The 26158-nt window shown below is 42.0% G+C and overlaps 1 protein-coding gene and 2 long non-coding RNA genes across 3 annotated transcripts; 1 reads left to right on the top strand and 2 right to left on the bottom strand.

Annotated features, from left to right (window-relative positions):
• Positions 1 to 188: 188 nt before the first annotated feature.
• LOC127924860 (uncharacterized) lies at positions 189 to 1418 on the bottom strand. Its single transcript, XR_008119093.1, has 3 exons — positions 965 to 1418; positions 474 to 767; positions 189 to 374 (listed from the first exon to the last, which is right to left on the bottom strand). It is a non-coding gene; the product is annotated as an uncharacterized LOC127924860 (long non-coding RNA).
• On the top strand, positions 249 to 1846 carry LOC127924861 (uncharacterized). Its single transcript, XR_008119094.1, has 2 exons — positions 249 to 386; positions 437 to 1846. It is a non-coding gene; the product is annotated as an uncharacterized LOC127924861 (long non-coding RNA).
• An 11397-nt stretch (positions 1847 to 13243) lies between these two features.
• Positions 13244 to 18449, bottom strand: LOC127924862 (group XIIB secretory phospholipase A2-like protein). The gene is made up of 2 exons (XM_052509502.1): positions 18171 to 18449; positions 13244 to 15819 (listed from the first exon to the last, which is right to left on the bottom strand). Exons 1-2 carry the CDS (start codon positions 18313 to 18315, stop codon positions 15701 to 15703), a joined length of 264 nt encoding a protein of 87 aa, XP_052365462.1. The 5' UTR covers positions 18316 to 18449; the 3' UTR covers positions 13244 to 15700.
• Positions 18450 to 26158: the final 7709 nt, after the last annotated feature.

The following is a 26158-nucleotide window of genomic DNA, read 5'->3' on the forward strand; positions in this document are numbered from 1 at the left end:
ACCAGGCCACCACCACCACCACCAGGCCACCACCACCACCACCAGGCCACCACCACTACCAGGCCACCACCACCACCACCAGGCCACCACCACCACCACCACCACCACCACCACCACCACCAGACCACCACCACCAGGCCACCACCACCACCACCACCAGGCCACCACCACCACCACCAGGCCACCACCACCACCACCACCAGGCCACCACCACCACCACCAGGCCAACACCACCACCAGGCCACCACCACCACCACCACCACCACCAGGCCATAGAGTGAAGCGTTGCAGAATCAATAATGCTATGTGTGAGGACCCATACAGCTCCGGAGTCTGCTGGTTGTCTGTTCTACCTGATCATTCATTTCCCCCACCTGGTGTCCCAGGTCTAAACCAGTCCCTGATTAGAGGGGGAATCACCCACTTGGTGTCCCAGGTCTAAACCAGTCCCTGATTAGAGGGGAATCACCCACCTGGTGTCCCAGGTCTAAATCAGTCCCTGATTAGAGGGGAATCACCCACCTGGTGTCCCAGGTCTAAATCAGTCCCTGATTAGAGGAGAATCACCCACCTGGTGTCCCAGGTCTAAATCAGTCCCTGATTAGAGGGGAACCACCCACCCGGTGTCCCAGGTCTAAATCAGTCCCTGATTAGAGGGGAATCACCCACCTGGTGTCCCTGGTCTAAACCAGTCCCTGATTAGAGGGGAATCACCCACCTGGTGTCCCAGGTCTAAATCAGTCCCTGATTAGAGGGGAATCACCCACCTGGTGTCCCAGGTCTAAATCAGTCCCTGATTAGAGGGGGAATCACCCACCTGGTGTCCCAGGTCTAAATCAGTCCCTGATTAGAGGTGAATCACCCACTTGGTGTCCCAGGTCTAAATCAGTCCCTGATTAGAGGTGAATCACCCACTTGGTGTCCCAGGTCTAAATCAGTCCCTGATTAGAGGTGAATCACCCACTTGGTGTCCCAGGTCTAAACCAGTCCCTGATTAGAGGGCCACTATGGGGGAAAGCAGTGGAACTGGCATCTAGGTCCAGAGTTGAGTTTGAGAGGCCTCGTGGTTCAGTCGGAAAGGACATGATGACATCCACTAATTTACCATGTGACCACTTACACAACTCAGAAGGTCAAGAGAACCATCAGAGACTCTCCTGGTTAAACCAAATCAATTAGTCAAATCAAGTCCTGACTTTCAGTCATCGATGTAGGCCAGGCCACACATCCCTCAGTAATGCACTGTATCCTCTAACTCCCTTATGTCAGTCTCTGGTAAATACAGCACATCAGTATATATATATATATGCTTACGTTCCAAATCCCACCCTATTTCCTATATAGTGCACTACATTTGATCAGGGCCCATAGGGGAATAGGGTGCCAATTGAAACGCATTCCTATATCTTAGCCACTTGGCCCTCGAGCACAATCTCCTCACACATTAAAGTGATTGGCAGTTCTATTAGAAATCGTTTGAAAGGCTTGAGGAGCTGGGGTTTGCAATTTGTCAGTCGTACTACAAGATGACAGATCCTCAACTAGGTCAGTGAGTTTTGCTAGATGCGTTTCTCAAAGCCTGATGACTTGTTTTACAGGCCATGCCTGTATGTAGATGCCTGACTTGCCTAGTTAAATATAAAGGTTAGAAAATGTAGATTTATTTCATGCCAATGTACTGGTTTATACAGTGTCTTTGACTTTTTCCACATTTTGTTACGTTTCAGCCTTATTCTAAAATGTATTAAAATCCCTTTTTTTCTCATCAATCTACACACAATACCCTATAATGACAAAACAAGACATTTTTTGCAACTGTATTAATAATAAAAACAGATGTACCTTATTTACATCAATATTCAGACTCTTTGCTATGAGACTCGACATTGAGCTCAGCTGCATTCTGTTTCCATTGATCATCCTTAAGATTTTTCTACAACTTGGAGTCCACCTGTGGTAAATTATTTGGAAAGGCACACACCTGTCTATATAAGGTCCCACAGTGGACAGTGCAAAAACCAAGCGATGAGGAATTGTCCGTAGAGCTCCTAGACAGGATTGTGTCGAGGGACAGATCTGGGGAAGGAATTGAAGGTCCCCAAGAACACAGTGGCCTCCATTATTATTAAATGGAACCATCAAGACTCTTCCTAGAGCTGGTCGCCCGGCCAAACTGAGCAATCGGGGGAGAAGGGCTTTGGTCAGGGAGGTGACCGAGAACCTGATGGTCACTCTGACAGAGCTCCAGAGTTTCTCTGTGGAGATGGGAGAATCTTCCACTGCAGCACTCCACCAATCAGGCCTTTATGATAGTGGCGAGATGGAAGCCACTCCTCAGTAAATGACACATAACAGCCCACTTGGAGTTTGCCTAAAGGCACCTAAAGGTCTCAGATGAGATGAGAAACAAGATTCTCTGATCTGATGAAACCAAGATTAGACTCTTTGGCCTGAATGCCAAGTGTGACGTCTGGAGGAAACCTGGCACCATCCCTACGGTGGAGCATGGTGGTGGCAGCATTATGTATGGAGAGCTAGCCTGACTGCCAGTCTGTTTATGCTCTCTTGTCAAATTCTTATAGAGTTGTCGTGTTTGGCTTGACAAGAGAGCAGAACGACTGACACCACAGGTTAATAAAGAGAGCAGAACGACTGACACCCCGGGTTAATAAAGAGAGCAGAACGACTGACACCCCGGGTTGATAAAGAGAGCAGAACGACTGACACCCCAGGTTGATAAAGAGAGCAGAACGACTGACACCCCAGGTTAATAAAGAGAGCAGAACGACTGACACCCGGGTTGATAAAGAGAGCAGAACGACTGACACCCGGGTTAATAAAGAGAGCAGAGCGACTGACACCCCAGGTTGATAAAGAGAGCAGAACGACTGACACCCGGGTTAATAAAGAGAGCAGAACGACTGACACCCGGATTGATAAAGAGAGCAGAACGACTGACACCCCGGATTGATAAAGAGAGCAGAACGACTGACACCAGGAGGAGCTCATTGAAAAACCCTGATGAGTATTAACTGAAAACATGTGGTGTATCGTGACTAGAAATCACCACTGTATACCACTACTGTTTTCCACTACAATATACCACTACTGTATACCACCACTCTATACCACTACTGTATACCACCACTCTATACCACTACTGTATACCACCACTCTAAACCACTACAGTATACCACCACAGTATACCACTACTGTATACCACTACTGTATGCCCCTACTCTATACCACTACAGTATACCACCACAGTATACCACTACTGTATACCACCACTCTATACCACTACAGTATACCACCACAGTATACCACTACTGTATACCACCACTCTATACCACTACAGTATACCACCACAGTATACCACCACTCTATACCACTACAGTATACCACCACAGTATACCACTACAGTATACCGCCACAGTATACCACTACTGTATACCACTACTGTATACCACTACTCTATACCACTACTGTATACCACTACTGTATACCACCACTCTAAACCACTACAGTATACCACCACAGTATACCACTACTGTATACCACTACTGTATACCACCACTCTATACCACTACAGTATACCACCACTCTATACCACTACAGTATACCACCACAGTATACCACTACTGTATACCACTACTCTATACCACCACAGTATACCACTACAGTATACCACCACAGTATACCACCACAGTATACCACCACAGTATACCACTACTGTATACCACTACTGTATACCACCACTCTATACCACTACAGTATACCACCACTCTATACCACTACAGTATACCACCACTCTATACCACTACATTATACCACTACTCTATACCACTACATTATACCACTACTCTATACCAGTACTGCTTACCACTACTCTATACCACTACTGCATACCATTACTGTATACCACCACTCTATACCAGTACTGCATACCATTACTGTATACCACCACTCTATACCAGTACTGCATACCACTACTCTATACCACTACTGCATACCAGTACTGCATACCACTACTCTATACCACTACTGCATACCATTACTGCATACCACCACTCTCTACCACTTCTCTATACCACCACTCTCTACCACTACAGTATACCACCACTCTATACCACTACAGTATACCACTACTCTATACCACTACATTATACCACTACTCTATACCAGTACTGCATACCACTACTCTATACCAGTACTGCATACCACTACTCTATACCACTACTGCATACCATTACTGTATACCACTACTCTATACCAGTACTGCATACCATTACTGTATACCACCACTCTATACCAGTACTGCATACCACTACTCTATACCACTACTGCATACCAGTACTGCATACCACTACTCTATACCACTACTGCATACCATTACTGCATACCACCACTCTCTACCACTTCTCTATACCACCACTCTCTACCACTACAGTATACCACTACTCTATACCACTACTGTATACCACTACAGTATACCACCACAGTATACCACCACAGTATACCACTACAGTATACCACCACTCTATACCACTACTCTATACCACTACAGTATACCATTACTGTATACCCCTACTCTATACCACTACAGTATACCACCACTCTATACCACTACATTATACCACTACTCTATACCACTACATTATACCACTACTCTATACCACTACATTATACCACTACAGTATACCACCACTCTATACCACTACATTATACCACTACTCTATACCACTACATTATACCACTACTCTATACCACTACATTATACCACTACTCTATACCAGTACCGCATACCACTACTCTATACCACTACTGCATACCATTACTGTATACCACTACTCTATACCAGTACTGCATACCACCACTCTATACCACTACAGTATACCACCACTCTATACCACTACAGTATACCGCCACAGTATACCACTACTGTATACCACTACTCTATACCACCACAGTATACCACTACAGTATACCACCACAGTATACCACCACAGTATACCACTACAGTATACCACCACTCTATACCACTACTCTATACCACTACAGTATACCATTACTGTATACCCCTACTCTATACCACTACAGTATACCACCACTCTATACCACTACTGTATACCACCACTCTATACCACTACAGTATACCACCACTCTATACCACTACAGTATACCGCCACAGTATACCACTACAGTATACCGCCACAGTATACCACTACTGTATACCACTACTGTATACCACTACTCTATACCACTACTGTATACCACCACTCTAAACCACTACAGTATACCACCACAGTATACCACTACTGTATACCACTACTGTATACCACCATTCTATACCACTACAGTATACCACCACTCTATACCACTACAGTATACCGCCACAGTATACCACTACTGTATACCACTACTCTATACCACCACAGTATACCACTACAGTATACCACCACAGTATACCACCACAGTATACCACTACAGTATACCACCACTCTATACCACTACTCTATACCACTACAGTATACCATTACTGTATACCCCTACTCTATACCGCTACAGTATACCACCACTCTATACCACTACTCTATACCACTACTGCATACCACTACTGTATACCACTACTGCATACCACTACTGTATACCACTACTGCATACCATTACTGTATACCACTACAGTATACCACCACTCTATACCACTACATTATACCACTACTCTATACCACTACATTATACCACTACTCTATACCACTACATTATACCACTACTCTATACCAGTACCGCATACCACTACTCTATACCACTACTGCATACCATTACTGTATACCACTACTCTATACCAGTACTGCATACCATTACTGTATACCACCACAGTATACCACTACTGTATACCCCTACTCTATACCACCACTCTATACCACTACAGTATACCACCACTCTATACCACTACAGTATACCACCACTCTATACCACTACATTATACCACTACTCTATACCACTACATTATACCACTACTCTATACCAGTACTGCATACCACTACTCTATACCACTACTGCATACCATTACTGTATACCACTACTCTATACCAGTACTGCATACCATTACTGAATACCACCACTCTATACCAGTACTGCATACCACTACTCTATACCACTACTGCATACCAGTACTGCATACCACTACTCTATACCACTACTGCATACCATTACTGCATACCACCACTCTCTACCACTTCTCTATACCACCACTCTCTACCACTACAGTATACCACCACTCTATACCACTACAGTATACCACTACTCTCTACCACTACATTATACCACTACTCTATACCAGTACTGCATACCACTACTCTATACCAGTACTGCATACCACTACTCTATACCACTACACTATACCAGTACTGCATACCATTACTGTATACCACCACTCTATACCAGTACTGCATACCACTACTCTATACCACTACTGCATACCAGTACTGCATACCACTACTCTATACCACTACTGCATACCATTACTGCATACCACCACTCTCTACCACTTCTCTATACCACCACTCTCTACCACTACAGTATACCACTACTCTATACCACTACTGTATACCACTACAGTATACCACCACAGTATACCACCACAGTATACCACTACAGTATACCACCACTCTATACCACTACTCTATACCACTACAGTATACCATTACTGTATACCCTACTCTATACCACTACAGTATACCACCACTCTATACCGCTACAGTATACCACCACTCTATACCACTACTCTATACCACTACTGCATACCACTACTGTATACCACTACTGCATACAACTACTGTATACCACTACTGCATACCATTACTGTATACCACTACAGTATACCACCACTCTATACCACTACATTATACCACTACTCTATACCACTACATTATACCACTACTCTATACCACTACATTATACCACTACTCTATACCAGTACCGCATACCACTACTCTATACCACTACTGCATACCATTACTGTATACCACTACTCTATACCAGTACTGCATACCACCACTCTATACCACTACAGTATACCACCACTCTATACCACTACAGTATACCGCCACAGTATACCACTACTGTATACCACTACTCTATACCACCACAGTATACCACTACAGTATACCACCACAGTATACCACCACAGTATACCACTACAGTATACCACCACTCTATACCTCTACTCTATACCACTACAGTATACCATTACTGTATACCCTACTCTATACCACTACAGTATACCACCACTCTATACCACTACTGTATACCACCACTCTATACCACTACAGTATACCACCACTCTATACCACTACAGTATACCGCCACAGTATACCACTACAGTATACCGCCACAGTATACCACTACTGTATACCACTACTGTATACCACTACTCTATACCACTACTGTATACCACCACTCTAAACCACTACAGTATACCACCACAGTATACCACTACTGTATACCACTACTGTATACCACCATTCTATACCACTACAGTATACCACCACTCTATACCACTACAGTATACCGCCACAGTATACCACTACTGTATACCACTACTCTATACCACCACAGTATACCACTACAGTATACCACCACAGTATACCACCACAGTATACCACTACAGTATACCACCACTCTATACCACTACTCTATACCACTACAGTATACCATTACTGTATACCCCTACTCTATACCACTACAGTATACCACCACTCTATACCGCTACAGTATACCACCACTCTATACCACTACTCTATACCACTACTGCATACCACTACTGTATACCACTACTGCATACCACTACTGTATACCACTACTGCATACCATTACTGTATACCACTACAGTATACCACCACTCTATACCACTACATTATACCACTACTCTATACCACTACATTATACCACTACTCTATACCACTACATTATACCACTACTCTATACCAGTACCGCATACCACTACTCTATACCACTACTGCATACCATTACTGTATACCACTACTCTATACCAGTACTGCATACCATTACTGTATACCACCACAGTATACCACTACTGTATACCCCTACTCTATACCACCACTCTATACCACTACAGTATACCACCACTCTATACCACTACAGTATACCACCACTCTATACCACTACATTATACCACTACTCTATACCACTACATTATACCACTACTCTATACCAGTACTGCATACCACTACTCTATACCACTACTGCATACCATTACTGTATACCACTACTCTATACCAGTACTGCATACCATTACTGTATACCACCACTCTATACCAGTACTGCATACCACTACTCTATACCACTACTGCATACCAGTACTGCATACCACTACTCTATACCACTACTGCATACCATTACTGCATACCACCACTCTCTACCACTTCTCTATACCACCACTCTCTACCACTACAGTATACCACCACTCTATACCACTACAGTATACCACTACTCTATACCACTACATTATACCACTACTCTATACCAGTACTGCATACCACTACTCTATACCAGTACTGCATACCACTACTCTATACCACTACTGCATACCATTACTGTATACCACTACACTATACCAGTACTGCATACCATTACTGTATACCACCACTCTATACCAGTACTGCATACCACTACTCTATACCACTACTGCATACCATTACTGTATACCACTACTCTATACCAGTACTGCATACCACCACTCTATACCACTACAGTATACCACCACTCTATACCACTACAGTATACCGCCACAGTATACCACTACTGTATACCACTACTCTATACCACCACAGTATACCACTACAGTATACCACCACAGTATACCACCACAGTATACCACTACAGTATACCACCACTCTATACCTCTACTCTATACCACTACAGTATACCATTACTGTATACCCCTACTCTATACCACTACAGTATACCACCACTCTATACCACTACTGTATACCACCACTCTATACCACTACAGTATACCACCACTCTATACCACTACAGTATACCGCCACAGTATACCACTACAGTACCGCCACAGTATACCACTACTGTATACCACTACTGTATACCACTACTCTATACCACTACTGTATACCACCACTCTAAACCACTACAGTATACCACCACAGTATACCACTACTGTATACCACTACTGTATACCACCATTCTATACCACTACAGTATACCACCACTCTATACCACTACAGTATACCGCCACAGTATACCACTACTGTATACCACTACTCTATACCACCACAGTATACCACTACAGTATACCACCACAGTATACCACCACAGTATACCACTACAGTATACCACCACTCTATACCACTACTCTATACCACTACAGTATACCATTACTGTATACCCCTACTCTATACCACTACAGTATACCACCACTCTATACCGCTACAGTATACCACCACTCTATACCACTACTCTATACCACTACTGCATACCACTACTGTATACCACTACTGCATACCACTACTGTATACCACTACTGCATACCATTACTGTATACCACTACAGTATACCACCACTCTATACCACTACATTATACCACTACTCTATACCACTACATTATACCACTACTCTATACCACTACATTATACCACTACTCTATACCAGTACCGCATACCACTACTCTATACCACTACTGCATACCATTACTGTATACCACTACTCTATACCAGTACTGCATACCATTACTGTATACCACCACAGTATACCACTACTGTATACCCCTACTCTATACCACCACTCTATACCACTACAGTATACCACCACTCTATACCACTACAGTATACCACCACTCTATACCACTACATTATACCACTACTCTATACCACTACATTATACCACTACTCTATACCAGTACTGCATACCACTACTCTATACCACTACTGCATACCATTACTGTATACCACTACTCTATACCAGTACTGCATACCATTACTGTATACCACCACTCTATACCAGTACTGCATACCACTACTCTATACCAGTACTGCATACCACTACTCTATACCACTACTGCATACCATTACTGCATACCACCACTCTCTACCACTTCTCTATACCACCACTCTCTACCACTACAGTATACCACCACTCTATACCACTACAGTATACCACTACTCTATACCACTACATTATACCACTACTCTATACCAGTACTGCATACCACTACTCTATACCAGTACTGCATACCACTACTCTATACCACTACTGCATACCATTACTGTATACCACTACACTATACCAGTACTGCATACCATTACTGTATACCACCACTCTATACCAGTACTGCATACCACTACTCTATACCACTACTGCATACCAGTACTGCATACCACTACTCTATACCACTACTGCATACCATTACTGCATACCACCACTCTCTACCACTTCTCTATACCACCACTCTCTACCACTACAGTATACCACTACTGTATACCACTACTGTATACCACTACAGTATACCACCACAGTATACCACCACAGTATACCACTACAGTATACCACCACTCTATACCACTACTCTATACCACTACAGTATACCATTACTGTATACCCCTACTCTATACCACTACAGTATACCACCACTCTATACCGCTACAGTATACCACCACTCTATACCACTACTGCATACCACTACTGTATACCACTACTGCATACAACTACTGTATACCACTACTGCGTACCATTACTGTATACCACTACAGTATACCACCACTCTATACCACTACATTATACCACTACTCTATACCACTACATTATACCACTACTCTATACCACTACATTATACCACTACTCTATACCAGTACCGCATACCACTACTGCATACCATTACTGTATACCACTACTCTATACCAGTACTGCATATCATTACTGTATACCACCACAGTATACCACTACTGTATACCCTACTCTATACCACCACTCTATACCACTACAGTATACCACCACTCTATACCACTACAGTATACCACCACTCTATACCACTACATTATACCACTACTCTATACCACTACATTATACCACTACTCTATACCAGTACTGCATACCACTACTCTATACCACTACTGCATACCATTACTGTATACCACTACTCTATACCAGTACTGCATACCATTACTGTATACCACCACTCTATACCAGTACTGCATACCACTACTCTATACCACTACTGCATACCAGTACTGCATACCACTACTCTATACCACTACTGCATACCATTACTGCATACCACCACTCTCTACCACTTCTCTATACCACCACTCTCTACCACTACAGTATACCACCACTCTATACCACTACAGTATACCACTACTCTATACCACTACATTATACCACTACTCTATACCAGTACTGCATACCACTACTCTATACCAGTACTGCATACCACTACTCTATACCACTACTGCATACCATTACTGTATACCACTACTCTATACCAGTACTGCATACCATTACTGTATACCACCACTCTATACCAGTACTGCATACCACTACTCTATACCACTACTGCATACCAGTACTGCATACCACTACTCTATACCACTACTGCATACCATTACTGCATACCACCACTCTCTACCACTTCTCTATACCACCACTCTCTACCACTACAGTATACCACTACAGTATACCACTACTCTATACCACTACTGTATACCACTACAGTATACCACCACTCTATACCACTACTGCATACCATTACTGCATACCACCACTCTCTACCACTTCTCTATACCACCACTCTCTACCACTACAGTATACCACTACTCTATACCACTACAGTATACCACTACAGTATACCACCACTCTATACCACTACTCTATACCACTACTGTATACCACTACTCTATACCACTACTGTATACCACTACAGTATACCACTACTCTATACCACTACTGTATACCACTACTCTATACCACTACTGTATACCACTACAGTATACCACCACTCTATACCACTACTCTATACCACTACTGTATACCACTACTCTATACCACTACTGTATACCACTACAGTATAACACCACTCTATACCACCACTCTATACCACTACTGTATACCACTACAGTATACCACCACTCTATACCACTACTGCATACCATTACTGCATACCACCACTCTCTACCACTTCTCTATACCACCACTCTCTACCACTACAGTATACCACTACTCTATACCACTACAGTATACCACTACAGTATACCACCACTCTATACCACTACTCTATACCACTACTGTATACCACTACTCTATACCACTACTGTATACCACTACAGTATACCACTACTGTATACCACTACTCTATACCACTACTGTATACCACTACAGTATACCACCACTCTATACCACTACTCCCAAACAAGGGCACTGCGTTCATCCACCTCTGGCCTGCTCGCCTCCCTACCACTGAGGAAGTACAGTTCCCGCTCAGCCCAGTCAAAACTGTTCGCTGCTCTGGCCCCCAATGGTGGAACAAACTCCTCACGACGCCAGGACAGCGGAGTCAATCACCACCTTCCGGAGACACCTGAAACCCCACCTCTTCAAGGAATACCTAGGATAGGGTAAGTAAGGGTAAGTAATCCTTCTCACCCCCAACAAGATTTAGATGCAAGTGGCTGTTCCACTGGTTGTCATAAGGTGTATGCACCAATTTGTAAGTCGCTCTGGATAAGAGCGTCTGCTAAATGACTTAAATGTAAATGTAAATGTACTCTATACCACTACTGTATACCACTACTCTATACCACTACTGTATACCACTACAGTATACCACTACTCTATACCACTACTGTATACCACTACTGTATACCACTACAGTATACCACTACTGTATACCACTACTCTATACCACTACTGTATACCACTACAGTATACCACTACTCTATACCACTACTGTATACCACTACTGTATACCACTACTGTATACCACTACAGTATACCACTACTCTATACCACTACTGTATACCACTACTGTATACCACTACTGTATACCACTACTGTATACCACTACTCTATACCACTACTGTATACCACTACTGTATACCACTACTGTATACCACTACAGTATAACACCACTCTATACCACTACAGTATAACACCACTCTATACCACTACTCTATACCACTACTGTATACCACCACTGTACCTACAGTACCTTAAGTGAACTTATCACATCAACATTGTATAATTAGTCATTCATTTATTCATCGAAAAGTAACAACAAAAAAAGCCTGATATTCCCATCAGTCAATGGACCTCAACACACATATTAACATACAGCGCAACATAACACACTTATTGCTGTGCTGTGGAAGTATCCTGTCAGTAACAGCACAGGTCCAACTAACTGGTGTTTGTGTTGTGTTAGACTAGGTTATTTCGGGATTACGTCCCAAATGACATCCTATTCCCTACAAAGGGCACTACTTTCGACCAGAGCCTCATGTGCCGTGGTCAAAAGCAGTGCACTTTGTAGGGAATAGGTTGCCGTTTGGGACATTTGTATTCTAATGTGGGATATGATGCTGACTGAAAGGTCTTCACTCTATCAGGATTAGTTTTTTTGTTGGTTTGAGGTATGTTAATAAAATAATAACACAATAATATGTTAATGGGAGTCATAGTCTTTTCCTGAAAATATATTTGAAATATAAATATCCGCTGTCAAGTTTCAGAAAATATAAAAATAGGGGTAGAAGTTAGATAAAGACAGTGTGACACGACGCTACATACGGTTAGTATTTTTTATTCTACATAATAACCACTATTAACTCATTGGTAAAGTCTTTCCTCATCAAGCGTAAAACCTCTGTCGTGTTTTCATGTGGTAATAGAATTTTTACAAATATTTTCTAGGTTAATAATAAAGTAATATTCTCATTTGTGCGGTGTGAAGTCCCACTGTATGAATCCATGTTTGAGTTCCAAGCACCCTTTCCCATTGATGATTCTCGCAAGAGGATATTGTCCTGCATGTCCTCTATAGCTCGTCCTTCTCCTCCCAGCCTGGTCCTCTATAGCTCGTCCCTCTCCTCCCAGCCTGGTCCTCTATAGCTCGTCCTTCTCCTCCCAGCCTGGTCCTCTATAGCTCGTCCCTCTCCTCCCAGCCTGGTCCTCTATAGCTCGTCCTTCTCCTCCCAGCCTGGTCCTCTATAGCTCGTCCTTCTCCTCCCAGCCTGGTCCTCTATAGCTCGTCCCTCTCCTCCCAGCCTGGTCCTCTATAGCTCGTCCCTCTCCTCCCAGCCTGGTCCTCTATAGCTCGTCCTTCTCCTCCCAGCTTTCTCTCGTGTTGAGTAGTGTTGTGTTGTGTCCCAGCCTGGTCCTCTATAGCTCGTCCCTCTCCTCCCAGCTTTCTCTCGTGTTGAGTAGTGTTGTGTTGTGTCCCAGCCTGGTCCTCTACAGCTCGTCCCTCTCCTCCCAGCTTTCTCTCGTGTTGAGTAGTGTTGTGTTGTGTCCCAGCCTGGTCCTCTATAGCTCGTCCCTCTCCTCCCAGCTTTCTCTCGTGTTGAGTAGTGTTGTGTTGTGTAGTGCTGGGTAGTGTAGTGTATTGTCCCAGCCTGGTCCTCTACGGCTCGTCCCTGTCCTCCCAGCTTTCTCTCGTGTTGAGTAGTGTTGTGTTGTGTCCCAGCCTGGTCCTCTACAGCTCGTCCCTCTCCTCCCAGCTTTCTCTCGTGTTGAGTAGTGTTGTGTTGTGTCCCAGCCTGGTCCTCTACAGCTCGTGCCTCTCCTCCCAGCCTGGTCCTCTACAGCTCGTCCCTCTCCTCCCAGCTTTCTCTCGTGTTGAGTAGTGTTGTGTTGTGTCCCAGCCTGGTCCTCTACAGCTCGTGCCTCTCCTCCCAGCCTGGTCCTCTACAGCTCGTCCCTCTCCTCCCAGCTTTCTCTCGTGTTGAGTAGTGTTGTGTCCCAGCCTGGTCCTCTATAGCTCGTCCCTCTCCTCCCAGCTTTCTCTCGTGTTGAGTAGTGTTGTGTTGTGTCCCAGCCTGGTCCTCTATAGCTCGTCCTTCTCCTCCCAGCTTTCTCTCGTGTTGAGTAGTGTTGTGTCCCAGCCTGGTCCTCTACAGCTCGTCCCTCTCCTCCCAGCTTTCTCTCGTGTTGAGTAGTGTTGTGTTGTGTCCCAGCCTGGTCCTCTATAGCTCGTCCCTCTCCTCCCAGCTTTCTCTCGTGTTGAGTAGTGTTGTGTTGTGTCCCAGCCTGGTCCTCTACAGCTCGTCCCTCTCCTCCCAGCTTTCTCTCGTGTTGAGTAGTGTTGTGTTGTGTCCCAGCCTGGTCCTCTATAGCTCGTCCTTCTCCTCCCAGCTTTCTCTCGTGTTGAGTAGTGTTGTGTCCCAGCCTGGTCCTCTATAGCTCGTCCCTCTCCTCCCAGCTTTCTCTCGTGTTGAGTAGTGTTGTGTTGTGTCCCAGCCTGGTCCTCTATAGCTCGTCCTTCTCCTCCCAGCTTTCTCTCGTGTTGAGTAGTGTTGTGTCCCAGCCTGGTCCTCTATAGCTCGTCCCTCTCCTCCCAGCTTTCTCTCGTGTTGAGTAGTGTTGTGTCCCAGCCTGGTCCTCTACAGCTCATCCCTCTCCTCCCAGCCTGGTCCTCTACAGCTCATCCCTCTCCTCCCAGCCTGGTCCTCTACAGCTCATCCCTCTCCTCTCCCTCACAGTGACATGCTTCCCTCTGGCTGTTCATGAAGGATCTGCAGCCCAGCGTCCACACTGTGTTGTACAGAGCATCTGCTACGGTCTCACAGGCTGGAAGGGGGGAGAGATACAGAAGGTTAGGGTTGAGAGAGATTATTTTCCCCTTTTGTACTTTAATAAATATTTGCACATCGTTACAACACTGTATATAGAGATAATATGACATTTGAAATGTCTTTCTTTTGGAACTTCTGTGAGTGTAATGTTTACTGTTGATTTATATTGTTGATTTAACTTTTGTATGTTATCTACTTCACTTGCTTTGGCAATGTTAACATACGTTTTCCCATGCCAATAAAGCCCTTAAATTGAATTGAGAGTGAGCGAGAGGGGCTATGATGAGAGAGAGAGAGATTTGTATTTGATCATGTTCAGGTTTTTGCTGTTTGTTCTTTGTTTTAGAGCCAAAAAGATTAGAGAAGTGGTTTATCCATACATCTCCATTTTGGATAGATAACTATTCATGTTGTTGTTTGTTTAGCGTTTTCCAATTTTCCCAGAAGTGGTTAGTCTATGGATTAATCCGTTACATTGAGCTGATTTCTGACGTGCTTTGTTCAGGAAGTTGTCTAGAGGGGATTGAATTTGTTGTTGCCTAATCGTTTTTCGCTTTCAACTCTAATATGTTATACCCCTTGATCTTCAAGAATAAGACTTGGAAATATAGATTAGCCAAACTGTTTTACCTGAGCATAACCCCAAATATAAGGAAACACTCCAATTAGTATGATATGTTATGTATTAATTTGTGGCTGTCCATCATACATTTCGTAATGAAATGTTATTTAATTTGCAATTCTTACATTATGTTACGTATTTGCTAAACGTATGAAATGTTACGAATTCCAATTTGTTGTGGCTAACATTAGCTAGGTGGCTATTGCTAACATTAGCTAAGTGGCTATTGCTAACATTAGCTAGGTGGCTATTGCTAACATTAGCTAGGTGGTTATTGCTAACATTAGCTAGTTGGCTATTGCCAACATTAGCTAGGTGGCTATTGCTAACATTAGCTAAGTGGCTTTTGCTAACATTAGCTAGGTGGCTATTGCTAACATTAGCTAGTTGTATCTGTAATCTGATTACAATAGTTTTGCTGGGAACAACGGATTACAATTTAAATATTTGTTTTTATCAGTTACTTGTACTGTAACATAATACATGGGGAATAACCCTACTGAGTGGCTGACTGGCTGACTGACTGGCTCGCTGACTGGCTGACTGGCTGACTGACTGGCTGACTGGCTGACTGACTGGCTCGCTGACTGGCTGACTGACTGGCTGACTGGCTGACTGACTGGCTGACTGGCTGACTGACTGGCTGACTGGCTGACTGACTGGCTGACTGGCTGACTGACTGGCTGACTGGCTGACTGACTGGCTGACTGGCTGACTGACTGGCTGACTGGCTGACTGACTGGCTGACTGGCTCGCTGACTGGCTGACTGACTGGCTCGCTGACTGGCTGACTGACTGGCTGACTGACTGGCTGACTGGCTGACTGACTGGCTGACTGGCTGACTGGCTGAGTGGCTGAGTGGCTGACTGGCTGGCTGACTGGCTGACTGGCTGGCTGACTGGCTGAGTGGCTGACTGGCTGGCTGACTGGCTGGCTGACTGGCTGACTGACTGGCTGGCTGGCTGGCAAACTGACTGGCTGAGTGGCTGACTGGCTGACTGACTGGCTGGCTGACTGACTGGCTGACTGGCTGGCTGGCTGGCTGGCTGGCTGACTGGCTGACTGGCTGACTGGCTGGCTGACTGGCTGACTGGCTGGCTGGCTGACTGGCTGGCTGACTGGCTGACTGGCTGGCTGACTGGCTGACTGGCTGGCTGGCTGGCAAACTGAGTGGCTGACTGGCTGACTGACTGGCTGAGTGGCTGACTGACTGGCTGGCTGACTGGCTGGCTGACTGGCTGACTGGCTGACTGACTGACTGGCTGAGTGGCTGACTGACTGGCTGGCTGACTGGCTGGCTGAGTGGCTGACTGGCTGGCTGACTGGCTGACTGACTGACTGACTGGCTGACTGACTGACTGGCTGACTGGCTGGCTGACTGGCTGGCAAACGGACTGGCTGAGTTGCTGACTAGCTGACTGGCTGACTGACTGGCTGACTGAGGGAGAAGAAGGGGAAGGGGGAAACCTAGTCAGTTGTACAACTGAATGAATTCAACTGAAATGTGTCTGAATCAGAGAGGTGTGTGCGGGGAGGGGGGGGCTGCCTTAATCGACGTCCACGTCATCGGCTGCTGGGTAGCAGTTGTTGTTGGGGGTCAACTGCCTTGCTCAAGGGCAGAACGGCAGATTTTTCCAACATGCTGGCTCAAGAGAGTGAGTGAGTGAGTGCTTACATCAGTGAGCGGAGGAGAGTATATACTCCCGTGGCTACAGTAACTCACCTTTGACCTTTGACACGAACCCCAAGCTTTTCTTCAGGTCAGAGCAGATAGCGTGGAGACACCAGCGGTAGTTGGAGTCGCAGCGGTACTTGTTGGAGCCACAGGTGTCGTAACAACTGTCCAGCTGGTTACAGCACTGAGTCATGGCTGGGATGCCAATGTCAAACTGTGTTGGGATAATACATAGGATTTAAACATTCTATATAGGGATTTATACATTCTATATATAGGGATTTATACATTCTATATAGGGATTTATACATTCTATATAGGGATTTATACATTCTATATATAGGGATTAATACATTCTATAAGGGATTTATACATTCTATATATAGGAATTTATACATTGTATATAGGGATTTATACATTCTATATATAGGGATTTATACATTCTATATAGGGATTTATACATTCTATATATAGGGATTTATACATTCTATATAGGGATTTATACATTCTATATATAGGGATTTATACATTCTATATATAGGGATTTATACATTCTATATATAGGGATTTATACATTCTATATAGGGATTTATACATTCTATATGTATGGATTTATACATTCTATATATAGGGATTTCTACTTCTATATAGGGATTTATACATTCTATATATAGGGATTTATACATTCTATATAGGGATTTATACATTCTATATATAGGGATTTATACATTCTATATAGGGATTTATACATTCTATATATAGGGATTTATACATTCTATAAGGGATTTATACATTCTATATATAGGGATTTATACATTCTATATATAGGAATTTATACATTCTATATATAGGGATTTATACATTCTATATAGGGATTTATACATTCTATATATAGGGATTTATACATTCTATATATAGGGATTTATACATTCTATATATAGGGATTTATACATTCTATATAGGGATTTATACATTCTATATAGGGATTTATACATTCTATATACAGGGATTTATACATTCTATATATAGGGATTTATACATTCTATATATAGGGATTTATACATTCTATATAGGGATTTATACATTCTATATGTAGGGATTTATACATTCTATATATAGGGATTTCTACTTCTATATAGGGATTTATACATTCTATATAGGGATTTATACATTCTATATATAGGGATTTATACTTCTATATAGGGATTTATACATTCTATATATAGGGATTTATACTTCTATATAGGTATTTATACATTCTATATAGGGATTTATACATTCTATATAGGGATTTATACATTCTATATAGGGATTTATACTTCTATATAGGGATTTATACATTCTATATATAGGGATTTATACTTCTATATAGGTATTTATACATTCTATATAGGGATTTATACATTCTATATAGGGATTTATACATTCTATATGTAGGGATTTATACATTCTATATATAGGGATTTATACTTCTATATAGGGATTTATACATTCTATATAGGGATTTATACATTCTATATAGGGATTTATACATTCTATATATAGGGATTTATACATTCTATATATAAGGATTTATACATTCTATATATAGGGATTTATACATTCTATATATATATAGGGATTTACACATTCTATATAGGGATTTATACATTCTATATAGGGATTTATACATTCTATATATAAGGATTTATACATTCTATATATAGGGATTTATACATTCTATATATATAGGGATTTATACATTCTATATATAGGGATTTATACATTCTATATAGGGATTTATACATTCTATATATAAGGATTTATACATTATATATATATATAGGGATTTATACATTCTATATATAGGGATTTATACATTCTATATAGGGATTTATACATTCTATATATAAGGATTTATACATTCTATATAGGGATTTATACATTCTATATATAAGGATTTATACATTCTATATATAGGGATTTATACATTCTATATATAGGGATTTATACATTCTATATATAGGGATTTATACATTCTATATAGGGATTTATACATTCTATATGTATGGATTTATACATTCTATATATAGGGATTTCTACTTCTATATAGGATTTATACATTCTATATATAGGGATTTATACATTCTATATATAGGGATTTATACATTCTATATAGGGATTTATACATTCTATATATAGGATTTATACATTCTATATAGGATTTATACATTCTATATATAGGGATTTATACATTCTATAAGGGATTTATACATTCTATATATAGGGATTTATACATTCTATATATAGGAATTTATACATTCTATATATAGGGATTTATACATTCTATATAGGGATTTATACATTCTATATATAGGGATTTATACATTCTATATATAGGGATTTATACATTCTATATATAGGGATTTATACATTCTATATAGGGATTTATACATTCTATATAGGGATTTATACATTCTATATACAGGGATTTATACATTCTATATATAGGGATTTATACATTCTATATATAGGGATTTATACATTCTATATAGGGATTTATACATTCTATATGTAGGGATTTATACATTCTATATATAGGGATTTCTACTTCTATATAGGGATTTATACATTCTATATATAGGGATTTATACATTCTATATATAGGGATTTATACATTCTATATAGGGATTTATACATTCTATATATAGGGATTTATACTTCTATATAGGGATGTATACATTCTATATGTAGGGATTTATACATTCTATATAGGGGTTTATACTTCTATATAGGGATTTATACATTCTATATAGGGATTTATACATTCTATATAGGGATTTATACATTATATATAGGGATTTATACATTCTATATATAGGGATTTATACTTCTATATAGGTATTTATACATTCTATATAGGGATTTATACATTCTATATAGGGATTTATACATTCTATATGTAGGGATTTATACATTCTATATATAGGGATTTATACTTCTATATAGGGATTTATACATTCTATATAGGGATTTATACATTCTATATAGGGATTTATACATTCTATATATAGGGATTTATACATTCTATATATAAGGATTTATACATTCTATATATAGGGATTTATACATTCTATATATATAGGGATTTACACATTCTATATAGGGATTTATACATTCTATATAGGGATTTATACATTCTATATATAAGGATTTATACATTCTATATATAGGGATTTATACATTCTATATATATAGGGATTTATACATTCTATATATAGGGATTTATACATTCTATATAGGGATTTATACATTCTATATATAAGGATTTATACATTATATATATATATAGGGATTTATACATTCTATATATAGGGATTTATACATTCTATATAGGGATTTATACATTCTATATAGGGATTTATACATTCTATATATAAGGATTTATACATTCTATATAGGGATTTATACATTCTATATATAAGGATTTATACATTCTATATATAGGGATTTATACATTCTATATATAGGGATTTATACATTCTATATATAGGGATTTATACATTCTATATATAAGGATTTATACATTCTATATATATAGGGATTTATACATTCTATATATAGGGATTTATACATTCTATATAGGGATTTATACATTCTATATATAAGGATTTATACATTCTATATATAAGGATTTATACATTCTATATAGGGATTTATACATTCTATATATATAGGGATTTATACATTCTATATAGGGATTTACACATTCTATATATAGGAATTTATACATTCTATATATAGGGATTTATACATTCTATATATAGGGATTTATACATTCTATATATAGGGATTTATACATTCTATATAATGGGATTTATACATTCTATACTTTATTTAACCTTTATTTAACCAGGAAAAGAGTCTATTTTTCAAGTGAGACCTGCCCAAGAAGGCAGCAACAAACATACAACAATACAATACAATACAATACAACAATACAATACAATACAATACAACAATACAATACAATACAACAATACAATACAATTCATTACAGCACAACGGTTTGATTTGTTTGATCGTAGCTAGCTACATAGCTAGCTACATAGCCGTCTTTGTATCAAAGATAATTGTGTAGTCTAGAGCGATTTTCTAGGTTAGCTAGCCAGCTATTGTCGTTCTTTTAACGCAACGTAACGTAATCAACACTGCTAGCTAGCCAGCTAGCCCCCGAATAGCAGCACTGTAGAAACTATTACACTCAACGGAACGACTTGATTAGTGTAGTGTCAACAACGCAGCCACTGCCAGCTAGCCTACAAAGTCAACAACGCAGCCACTGCCAGCTAGCCTACTTCAGCAGTACTGTATCATTTTAATCATTTTAGTCAATAAGATTCTTGCTACGTAAGCTTAACTTTCTGAACATTCGAGACGTGTAGTCCACTTGTCATTCAATCTCCTTGCATTAGCGTAGCCTCTTCTGTAGCCTGTCAACTATGTGTCTGTCTATCCCTGTTCTCTCCTCTCTACACAGACCATACAAACGCTCCACACCGCGTGGCCGCGGCCACCCTAATCTGGTGGTCCCAGCGCGCACGACCACGTGGAGTTCCAGGTCTCCGGTAGCCTCTGGAACTGCCGATCTGCGGCCAACAAGGCAGAGTTCATCTCAGCCTATGCCTCCCTCCAGTCCCTCGACTTCTTGGCACTGACGGAAACATGGATCACCACAGATAACACCGCTACTCCTACTGCTCTCTCTTCGTCCGCCCACGTGTTTTCGCACACCCGAGAGCTTCTGGTCAGCGGGGTGGTGGTACCGGGATCCTCATCTCTCCCAAGTGGTCATTCTCTCTTTCTCCCTTACCCATCTGTCTATCGCCTCCTTTGAATTCCATGCTGTCACAGTTACCAGCCCTTTCAAGCTTAACATCCTTATCATTTATCGCCCTCCAGGTTCCCTCGGAGAGTTCATCAATGAGCTTGATGCCTTGATAAGCTCCTTTCCTGAGGACGGCTCACCTCTCACAGTTCTGGGCGACTTTAACCTCCCCACGTCTACCTTTGACTCATTCCTCTCTGCCTCCTTCTTTCCACTCCTCTCCTCTTTTGACCTCACCCTCTCACCTTCCCCCCTACTCACAAGGCAGGCAATACGCTCAACCTCATCTTTACTAGATGCTGTTCTTCCACTAACCTCATTGCAACTCCCCTCCAAGTCTCCGACCACTACCTTGTATCCTTTTCCTCTCGCTCTCATCCAACACTTCCACACTGCCCCTACTCGGATGGTATCGCGCCGTCCCAACCTTCGCTCTCTCTCCCCCGCTACTCTCTCCTCTTCCATCCTATCATCTCTTCCCTCTGCTCAAACCTTCTCCAACCTATCTCCTGATTCTGCCTCCTCAACCCTCCTCTCCTCCCTTTCTGCATCCTTTGACTCTCTATGTCCCCTATCCTCCAGGCCGGCTCGGTCCTCCTCCCGCTCCGTGGCTCGACGACTCATTGCGAGCTCACAGAACAGGGCTCCGGGCAGCCGAGCGGAAATGGAGGAAAACTCGCCTCCCTGCGGACCTGGCATCCTTTCACTCCCTCCTCTCTACATTTTCCTCCTCTGTCTCTGCTGCTAAAGCCACTTTCTACCACTCTAAATTCCAAGCATCTGCCTCTAACCCTAGGAAGCTCTTTGCCACCTTCTCCTACCTCCTGAATCCTCCTCCCCCTCCCCCCCCTCCTCCCTCTCTGCAGATGACTTCGTCAACCATTTTGAAAAGAAGGTCGATGACATCCGATCCTCGTTTGCTAAGTCAAACGACACCGCTGGTTCTGCTCACTCTGCCCTACCCTGTGCTCTGACCTCTCTCTCCAGATGAAATCTCGCGTCTTGTGACGGCCGGCCGCCCAACAACCTGCCCGCTTGACCCTATCCCCTCCTCTCTTCTCCAGACCATTTCCGGAGACCTTCTCCCTTACGTCACCTCGCTCATCAACTCATCCCTGACCGCTGGCTACGTCCCTTCCGTCTTCAAGAGAGCGAGAGTTCCACCCCTTCTGAAAAAACCTACACTCGATCCCTCCGATGTCAACAACTACAGACTAGTCATTCAACTGAGACTGCTCTTCTCTGTATCACGGAGGCGCTCCGCACTGCTAAAGCTAACTCTCTCTCCTCTGCTCTCATCCTTCTAGACCTATCGGCTGCCTTCGATACTGTGAACCATCAGATCCTCCTCTCCACCCTCTCCGAGTTGGGCATCTCCGGCGCGGCCCACGCTTGGATTGCGTCCTACCTGACAGGTCGCTCCTACCAGGTGGCGTGGCGAGAATCTGTCTCCTCACCACGCGCTCTCACCACTGGTGTCCCCCAGGGCTCTGTTCTAGGCCCTCTCCTATTCTCGCTATACACCAAGTCACTTGGCTCTGTCATAACCTCACATGGTCTCTCCTATCATTGCTATGCAGACGACACACAATTAATCTTCTCCTTTCCCCTTCTGATGACGAGGTGGCGAATCGCATCTCTGCATGTCTGGCAGACATATCAGTGTGGATGACGGATCACCACCTCAAGCTGAACCTCGGCAAGACGGAGCTGCTCTTCCTCCCGGGGAAGGACTGCCCGTTCCATGATCTCGCCATCACGGTTGACAACTCCATTGTGTCCTCCTCCCAGAGCGCTAAGAACCTTGGCGTGATCCTGGACAACACCCTGTCGTTCTCAACTAACATCAAGGCGGTGGCCCGTTCCTGTAGGTTCATGCTCTACAACATCCGCAGAGTACGACCCTGCCTCACACAGGAAGCGGCGCAGGTCCTAATCCAGGCACTTGTCATCTCCCGCCTGGACTACTGCAACTCGCTGTTGGCTGGGCTCCTGCCTGTGCCATTAAACCCCTACAACTCATCCAGAACGCCGCAGCCCGTCTGGTGTTCAACCTTCCCAAGTTCTCTCACGTCACCCCCGCTCCTCCGCTCTCTCCACTGGCTTCCAGTTGAAGCTCGCATCCGCTACAAGACCATGGTGCTTGCCTACGGAGCTGTGAGGGGAACGGCACCTCAGTACCTCCAGGCTCTGATCAGGCCCTACACCCAAACAAGGGCACTGCGTTCATCCACCTCTGGCCTGCTCGCCTCCCTACCACTGAGGAAGTACAGTTCCCGCTCAGCCCAGTCAAAACTGTTCGCTGCTCTGGCCCCCAATGGTGGAACAAACTCCCTCACGACGCCAGGACAGCGGAGTCAATCACCACCTTCCGGAGACACCTGAAACCCCACCTCTTTAAGGAATACCTAGGATAGGATAAAGTAATCCTTCTCACCCCCCTTAAAAGATTTAGATGCACTATTGTAAAGTGGCTGTTCCACTGGATGTCATAAGGTGAATGCACCAATTTGTAAGTCGCTCTGGATAAGAGCGTCTGCTAAATGACTTAAATGTAATGTAAATGTACAATACAACAATAAAATACAATACAATACAACACTACAACAATACAATACAACAATACAATACAATACAACAATACAATACAATACAACAATACAACAATACAACACAACAATACAATACAACACAATACAACAATAAAATACAATACAATACAACAATACAATACAATACAACAATACAATACAACAATACAATACAATACAACAATACAACAATACAATACAATACAACAATACAACACAATACAACAATAAAATACAATACAATACAACAATACAATACAATACAACAATACAACAATACAATACAATACAACAATACAACAATACAACAATACAATACAATGCAACAATACAACAATACAATACAATACAATACAACAATAAAATACAATACAACAATACAATACAACAATACAATACAATACAACAATACAATACAACAATACAATACAACAATACAATACAACAATACAATACAATGCAACAATACAACAATACAATACAACAATACAATACAACACAACAATACAATACAACAATACAATACAATACAACAATACAATACAACAATGCAATACAATGCAACAATACAATACAAC

This window comes from Oncorhynchus keta, unplaced genomic scaffold, assembly GCF_023373465.1.
Source record: "Oncorhynchus keta strain PuntledgeMale-10-30-2019 unplaced genomic scaffold, Oket_V2 Un_contig_4679_pilon_pilon, whole genome shotgun sequence".
Lineage (NCBI taxonomy): Eukaryota > Metazoa > Chordata > Actinopteri > Salmoniformes > Salmonidae > Oncorhynchus > Oncorhynchus keta.